Below are 8,090 nucleotides of genomic sequence, written 5' to 3'. Positions count from 1 at the left end.
ATATATGAATTGTACTTTATTCCTTCATTCTTCAGGAGAAAGAACGGAGAGGGCTTCAGAAATTCCTTCAAATTTCATCATAGCATAGATTTTGAATTGTGAAAGATCTAGCCGTCCGATTATCAATCCGAGTGTAGATTCATGTTCCCCTTATCATAAGCTTTCAAAGGATGTAAGTTTTATTGTTTTCTAGCATGGTTTGAAATTCAGATGTTGGGGGAATTATAATTTGGTTGATAATCTGTGTTCTTGAGTTTACGGTAAACGTATAATCGAAAAAAGATTGAAGAAAGGATACCGTATGTTATTGTTCTCATTTTCCAGCTTATATTGTAATGCTCTGACCCGATTTCATAAAATAACAGCGGAATTTAAAATTTTTCTTGAAGGAAATAAGGTTTAAAAATACAATTTCATATAGTCAAAAGTATACACATGATCAATCAAATGATACAACAAAATACAAAATATCATTTTGTAAGATCATGTCCAAAATACTATCAAAANTACCAACTTCTCTGGACAAACACGTTGGCTACTTGACGCCTCGCGCATATGCGCGCCTCTTGTCGCGCATATGCGCGAGACCTTCGTCTCGGCACATCTTAGAACCACCGCGAGACCTTCTGTCCTCGCACATATTCACAACTCAACAATTCCAATCCAATCTCGCCGTGCTCTATCTATAATCATATCAATCAAAAAAATACTCTTCTCAGATTAACAGGATAAAATCTCGGGCATTACAATTAGTCCTTATGACCCGGGACAACATTGAGACTCTATGTGCTAGCATTACACTTTGACTTGTTTACCGACTCTCATGGGGTCATCAGGTGGCAAGGTTGGGTGTTTTAGCAAAACATATAGAATTCGATGCATTGTAGTCGGGGATTCACCGCTTACCTTCGGGTACGGATATCCTATGTGATCTCACCGCTTACCTTCGGGTACGGATATCCTATAGATTACACCATCGATGCAACTACGATATGATACATAGTATCGATTCATTGACAACTCTCGATATACCAATGGTTGTCGAATTGATCAGGATATATGAGTTGAAGGGACCGTACTGTACGCTAACCATAATTAAATGGTTCTTGCAGGCACTATCATTTGATACCTAGGGAATCATGTAAGCGATGCTGCTAGGCGTTTAACATGATTGGTTGGGTACTATCAGACTTGAGTTCTGACGTTCTTATTATCAAGGAGTTGATAATTAAGAATGGAGCAATTGGGGTATGCTCGTATAAGGACATGTTTAGTCCGAATCACATGGAGATGTGAACCCACTGCTATTTGTATCAATGAACCATTGAGAGCCACACAAGAACTAGCTTTCTAGATCCCGTTGAGAATAAAATAGTTCAATGTGTTGAACGGCTTATAAAGGAGTTTATAGGCGTAAGGAAAAATAGAAGTATGACTTCTATGAGAGAATATAACTTTTAATTTGAGTAAGTGTTCCTAAATTAAAAGTTTGCCAAACAAGTAATGTATTTGAAAATTGTGATTTTCATAAACTTTATTATGGACTAAATTAAATTAATTCAAAGTGTTGAATTAATTAAACACTAATGGACCTAGTAGAGTCCAAATAATTAAATTAATTCAAGTGTTGTATTAATTAAATTACATTGGGCCTTGTAGAGCCCAATTAGAAATAATTATTAAACTAGTGGGCTTGAGTAAAATCAAGTAAATGTTAAATGATCTCAAATGTGTTTGAGACATTTAAATAAAGTCCATGGGCTTTATAATTGATACAAGCCCTAATAGGTTTTGCATGCTTGGGAGGTGAAGAGTTGGGGATTACTTTTTCATTAAAAAATTGCATGGCATGCAAAAAGTGGACTCTACTTTTTCAAACACCAAGACAACTCATTCACTCTCCCTCTACCATCACCTTGGCCGAAACTTCACAAGTTATTCTCTCCTTCATTTTTTTCTCTCCTTTTGTTCTTCAATTGTTGAGGAAACAATATTCTTCTCCTTGAAAAATCCTCATATTTTTCTAGTGCAAAATAAGAGGGGTTCTAGCTAGTTGGTGGTGGGCTTAATATTTGAGCAAGGTGTGCTCAAAGGGAAGCTTGAATATTTGCCGTCTTTTCAAAAGCCAAGTTGTTTACAACTAAGTTGGAGCCATCATCAATCTCAAGAGATTGATAGGTAAAATTTTCTAAACACCCTATGAATGTCATAGTTGTGTTTTTGTTTTTGCTACACATTCTAGGCATGAGGTGTTCGAATTTCTTGTTGAAAAACAAATTTTAAAACTTCTGTTACACATTTGAACACCTTATTCGATCCCCTTTCAGAAACATGGAAGACATTGTGAACTCGATCCAAATCCGGAGGCAAAGCCAATCGATACGCTATTTCACCAATCCTATCCAGAATCTCGAAAGGTCCAATATAGCGAGGATTCAACTTACCTTTCTTTCCAAACATCATAACTCCCTTGAGGGGAGCTATCTTAACGAACACATGGTCACCTACATTGAATTCCAAAGGCCTTCTTCAAACATTTCCATAACTTGTCTGTCGAGATTAAGCCGTCTTCATTCTCTGTCTGATCAGTACGATGAAATCAACCATTTGTTGAACCAACTCGGGTCCCAACATCTTCCTTTCTCCTACTTCGTCCCACTATAAAGGTGATCTACACTTCCTACCATATAATGCTTCATATGGTGCCATGCCAATCGATGAATGGTAGTTGTTATTATATGTAAACTCGACAAGAGGTAACTTCGAATCCCAACTACCGAGGAAGTCAATAGTACAGGTCCTCAACATATCCTCCAAAATTTGTATAACTCTCTCTGATTGCCCATCGCTCTGAGGATGATAGGCTGTGCTAAAGGCAAACTTTGTACCCAAAGCTCTATGGAGACTCTTCCAAAACTCAGATGTAAACCTTGTATCACGATCTGAAACAATCGACACGGGTATCCCATGAAGTCTTACAATCTCTTGGACATACGTCTCCACATATTGAGTCATATAATATGTCATCTTGACAGGGAGAAAATGTGATGACTTGGTCAATCGATCCACGGTCACCCAAATAGAATTATAGCCCTTCTGAGTTCTTGGCAACCCAACAACAAAATCCATAGTGATGTGTTCCCACTTCCATTGCGGTATAGGTAAGGATTGCAATAAGCCCGCCGGTCGTTGTGCTCAATCTTCACCTGCTGACAAGTCAAGCATTCAGAAATAAATGCTGCTATATCTTTCTTCATACCTTGCCACCAATACAATTGACGAAGATCTTGATACATCTTGGTGCCACCAGGATGTACTGAATAAGGTGCAGTATGAGCTTCCGTCAAAACATCAAGATGAATAGCATCACCAACAGGAACACAAATACGGCCTTGAAATGTAATCAGGCGATCACTGTTCAATCCAAACTCAGAATTCCCCTTCTTCTTTGCCTTTGCTCTCAAGTCCAACAAAAGAGTATCCAACTGTTGCTCATGCTTAATTTTGTCAATCAAAGTCGGTCGAATAGCTAAGGCTGAAAGTCGAGCGATCGTACCTTCCTCAACCAATGCAATCTCACTTCTCTGTAAATCCAACAACAGAGGCTTTTGAATAATAGAACCCAATTGCAGACCTGATTTTCGGCTCAATGCATCAGCAACCACATTCGCTTTTCTTGGATGGTAACTGATAGTGCAATCATAATCCTTCACAAGTTCTAACCACCTTCTCTGACGCATGTTCAGTTCTTTCTGAGTAAAGAGATACTTAAGACTTTTATGATCCGAGAAAATATCACATTTCACGCCAAATAAATAATGTCACCAGATATTCAAAGCAAATAACACGGCTGCCAACTCAAGATCATGAGTCAGATAGTTCTTTTCATACTCCTTCAATTGACGAGAAGCATAAGCAATAACTTTACCTCGCTGCATCAACACAGCACCAAGACCTTTCTCGGAAGCATCTGTATACACCACAAAGGCTTCAACTCCCTGAGGAAGTGCTAACACTGGAGCTGAAGTAAATATGTCCTTCAATACTTTAAATGCTTGCTTACATTCATTAGTCCATTAAAACTTAACTGTTTTTCTCATCAGAGTAGTAAGTGGCAAGGCAATTTTAGAGAAATCAGCAATAAAACGACGATAATACCCTGCCAACCCAAGGAAACTTAGTACCTCAGCAACTGTCAAAGGAATAGGCCACTTCTTAACTGCTTCAATCTTAGCCGGATCCACAGCAATTCCTTCCATGGAAACGATATGACCTAAAAATGCAACTTGCTCTAGCCAAAATTCACACTTCTTGAATTTAGCATATAACTGGTTGTCCCTCTACTGCTGTAATACGATTCTCAAATGCTCCCGATGTAGATCTCGAGTCTTTGAATAGATTAAAATATCATCAATGAAGACAATAACGAAACTGTCCAAATATGGCTTGAAAACCCGATTCATAAGATCCATAAATGCAGAAAGAGCATTAGTTAATCCAAATGACATAACCAAAAACTCGTAGTGACCATACATGGTTCGAAAAGCCGTCTTAGGTATGTCACACTCCTTTACTTTCAATTGATGGTACCCTGACCGCAAATCAATCTTGGAAAATATAGTAGCAGCTTGCAACTGATCAAAAAGATCATCAATTCTGGGCAGAGGATATTTGTTCTTGATCGTTACTTTGTTGATCTCTCGATAGTCAATACACAATCTCATAGACCCATCTTTCTTCTTCACAAATAATACTGGTGCCCCACATGGAGATGAACTTGGTCTAATAAAGCCCTTATCTAATAACTCTTGCAATTGACTCTTCAACTCTTTCATTTCAGTTGGGGCCATTCAATAAGGGGCTTTAGAAATCGGTGCAGTACCTGGTACAATATGAATAACAAATTCCACCTCTCTATCCTGTGGCAATCCCGGCACATCATCCACAAAGACATCAAAATAATCCTTCACAATATCAATGTAGCTCACATTCCCACTCTCTTCTCTAGTTATATCCACCACCGATGCTAGAAACCCATGACAACCCTTAACCAACATCTGTTGCATTTGCAAGCAAGAAATAAAAGAAAGGTCAAGAGAAGTACCTGACCCCGTGAGAACCCTGCTATCACCATGCCCTGAAGGAAAACGCATTGTCTTTGCTACACAATCTATCACAGCTCGATAAGTAGATAACCAATCCATTCCGAAAATAACATCGAACTCAATCATGGGAATGACAATAAAATCAGCATACAACAATTCCTCATCTACTTGAACAGGGCACGCTCGAATCACTCTTGAAGAATTAATATAATCTACTGAAGGAAGCACAATAGAAAAGTGGACAATTTCACCAATAGGAGCAAGACCAAGAGAATGCATAAATTGCTCAGATATAAAAGAATATGTGGCGCTAGTATCGATAAGAGTAGTAGCTACCTTGCCTGAAATAAGAATGGTACCTGAAATGATTGACGAATCAGGATTAATTCCTTCCTTGGTCAAAGAGAAAATACGCCTCTGAACTCGGCCCTTGACCGATGATTGAGTGCAATTGATCTCAATGTGCCCAACACCTCCACATCTATAACATTTGTTGCTTCCAACTAGGCACTCTCCTTTATGTGGTTTGTGGCATTTAGGACATAAAGACTTATCTGATTCAGATGGCACCGTAGGAGCTTTACCATGATATTCTTCATTTTCTTTCCCCTTGTGTCCTCCTTTTCCTTCTTGAACTGAAGCTTGACCCTTTGGGACAAATTGTTGCCTCCTGAATTGTCTCTCTTTATCAATCTCTTTCTCATCCTATTCGGCCATCAATTCTTTCTCAACAATCTCCTTGTAAGAAATAGCCTTCGACATTCGAACATCTCTTCGAATCTCCGCCCTCAACCCCCGCATAAAATGCTCAGCTCTATCTTTGTCGTTGCTAGCAATGAAAGGAACAAAAAAAAAACATTCTTCAAACTTCAAGATGTAATCACTCATGCTCATTGTCCCTTGTTTTAGCTCCAAGAATTCTTTCACCTTGAGAGCTTTAACATCGCTAGGAAAGTACTTGTCATAGAACAAAACTTTAAACTCATTCCATTTCAATGTTTGAACATTAGCCGTTACCTTGGTTGCTTCCAACAAAATTCTTGCGGTCTTGGTTAAGAGAAACACAACACAACTCACTCGATCTTTATCATCAAAGTTAAGGTAATCAAAGATCGCCTCGACCGCCTTCACCCACTCCATTGCAATCAAAGGGTCCAGATGTGGGGACCCGGGCTCTAACTCAATTATCTTTGAGATTAAGTGGATCTTTGCTAGAAAATGTGGGTCAAAATTTTGCTTTTAATATCAAAACAATTGTATATAAATCATACACAAATGATATCTCTATTTTATTTCAAAAGAAGTAAATACACGTCTTGGTTCATTACAGTCATACAAACTGGCGTTTTAAAAAAAATAACTACAGATCAACATGTAGAACCACTAGTTCATCGTCTATGCCTGTAATCACCACGCTATCTCTATCTCTCATCTTTGTCTCGAACCTGATCCTGTCCCACGTGTTGTTATGCACACATATAGACACAACAACAGCCGAATACTCCAGTGAGAACAAATCCCATTATAAAACATGTATACATGCATGTCATGAAAATAAACCCAAAATAATAAAACATATATCAGTTACGGATAAGACTCTTTGACTCGACTCATATCTAAATCTAGGGATCCCGGTGTGAATAAGACGTAACAAGTCTCCCACATACTCTCCCAATCGTGGTGGCGTTACGTCTTATTCCTAGACTTCGGTCATGTCTGTATCGAATCTCTACTATCGGAGTCGATCTTCTCCTATGCTTCGATACCACCGAACATCTAGAAAGTTGGGCAAATCTGCCAATGACTCTCCTATCTCAATGCGTGTAAATAAATCAATATAAAACACAAGAATAGCAAGGTATAGAAATCTAGTATGTGATTTTGGGAAACTCGAATCAAATCTAACTCGAGTTGTATCTTCCCGAATCAACATGAATTATACCTTTCTTGTTGTAATCTCGGTTTGAACAAGTCGAAGTCTTGAAATCTCGATATCAATTATGTCAACACAGATCTGCAACGACATGTATAAATGTACCATATCAACCTCTAACTCAAAAGAACACACATATGAATAAATATTCAATCTCGGTATATTTTGACGGCGTAACGGCGTAATCTCGCGATACCGGTCAACTCAATTATCAATAATCAATATCAATAACTCATAATCATCCCAAATATATTCGATCATCTAAAAATCTACATAACTCAACTCAAGACATGCTGAAATTTATACAAAAATTGCATATCATAACCGTTCTTTGATCCGGTTGTGAATAAATGTTCCCAATAATCACAAGAACAAATAATAACAATCAAACTCTGATTTCCCCAATCATCTCAACTTCAAAACATGCTGAATGTATTAATACTTACATCCTTTTGAAACTAATAAAAAGAGGAGCACAAATATAGACTCGGATTCAAATTCGGTTGGCCGGATCTTGCGAAACCATCAATCTCAGCTAGGATAAAACTTGATGGCATTTCTGAAGCTTCTCTCCGTTCTTCTCCTGCAGAATGAAATGAGGAAGTACAATTCATATATATATCTTGCAAGGTAAGGGGCAAGTGGCTTATTCTTTGTTCAACACGTCTCGCACACATGCACGACCATCACCGGCGCATATGCACGAGACGCTCTGTCTCGGCACTTGACAATTTTAGCTGCTGGCGCATATGTGCACCCTCTCTCGGCGCATATGCGCCAACTTTTCTGGACAAACACTTTGGCTATTGGACACCTCGCGCATATGCGCGCCTCTTGTCGCGCATATGCGCGAGACCTTCGTCTCGGCACATCTTGGAACCACACAGCTCACGCATATGCGCGCCCACCAGCCGCGCATATGCGCGAGACTTTCTGAGATGTCATCCCAATACAGTGGAGATCTGCACTTCTTTCCGTATAAAGCCTCAAACGGTGCCATCTCGATGCTCATCTGATAGCTGTTGTTGTACGAGAATTCACAAAGAGGGAGT

The 8,090-nt window shown here is 38.9% G+C and overlaps 1 protein-coding gene across 1 annotated transcript in view; it reads right to left on the bottom strand.

Annotated features, from left to right (window-relative positions):
* LOC140988342 (uncharacterized) overlaps nucleotides 1-6,245 on the bottom strand; it is a 66,170-nt gene extending 59,925 nt beyond the window's left edge. Inside the window, exons 1-8 of the mRNA XM_073457371.1 lie at nucleotides 5,859-6,245; nucleotides 4,883-5,810; nucleotides 4,433-4,591; nucleotides 4,185-4,273; nucleotides 3,924-4,058; nucleotides 3,318-3,752; nucleotides 3,146-3,206; nucleotides 2,445-2,504 (exon numbers count right to left, since the gene is read on the bottom strand). Coding sequence (XP_073313472.1) covers nucleotides 2,445-2,504; nucleotides 3,146-3,206; nucleotides 3,318-3,752; nucleotides 3,924-4,058; nucleotides 4,185-4,273; nucleotides 4,433-4,591; nucleotides 4,883-5,810; nucleotides 5,859-6,245 — 2,254 coding nt within the window. The remainder of the gene's footprint in view (nucleotides 1-2,444; nucleotides 2,505-3,145; nucleotides 3,207-3,317; nucleotides 3,753-3,923; nucleotides 4,059-4,184; nucleotides 4,274-4,432; nucleotides 4,592-4,882; nucleotides 5,811-5,858) is intronic.
* Between the last annotated feature and the right edge of the window lie 1,845 nt (nucleotides 6,246-8,090).

Source organism: Primulina huaijiensis, chromosome 11 (assembly GCF_012295235.1).
Source record: "Primulina huaijiensis isolate GDHJ02 chromosome 11, ASM1229523v2, whole genome shotgun sequence".
Lineage (NCBI taxonomy): Eukaryota > Viridiplantae > Streptophyta > Magnoliopsida > Lamiales > Gesneriaceae > Primulina > Primulina huaijiensis.
The sequence above is the reverse complement of the archived record's forward strand: the minus strand, read 5'-3'. Positions and strand labels throughout refer to the sequence as shown.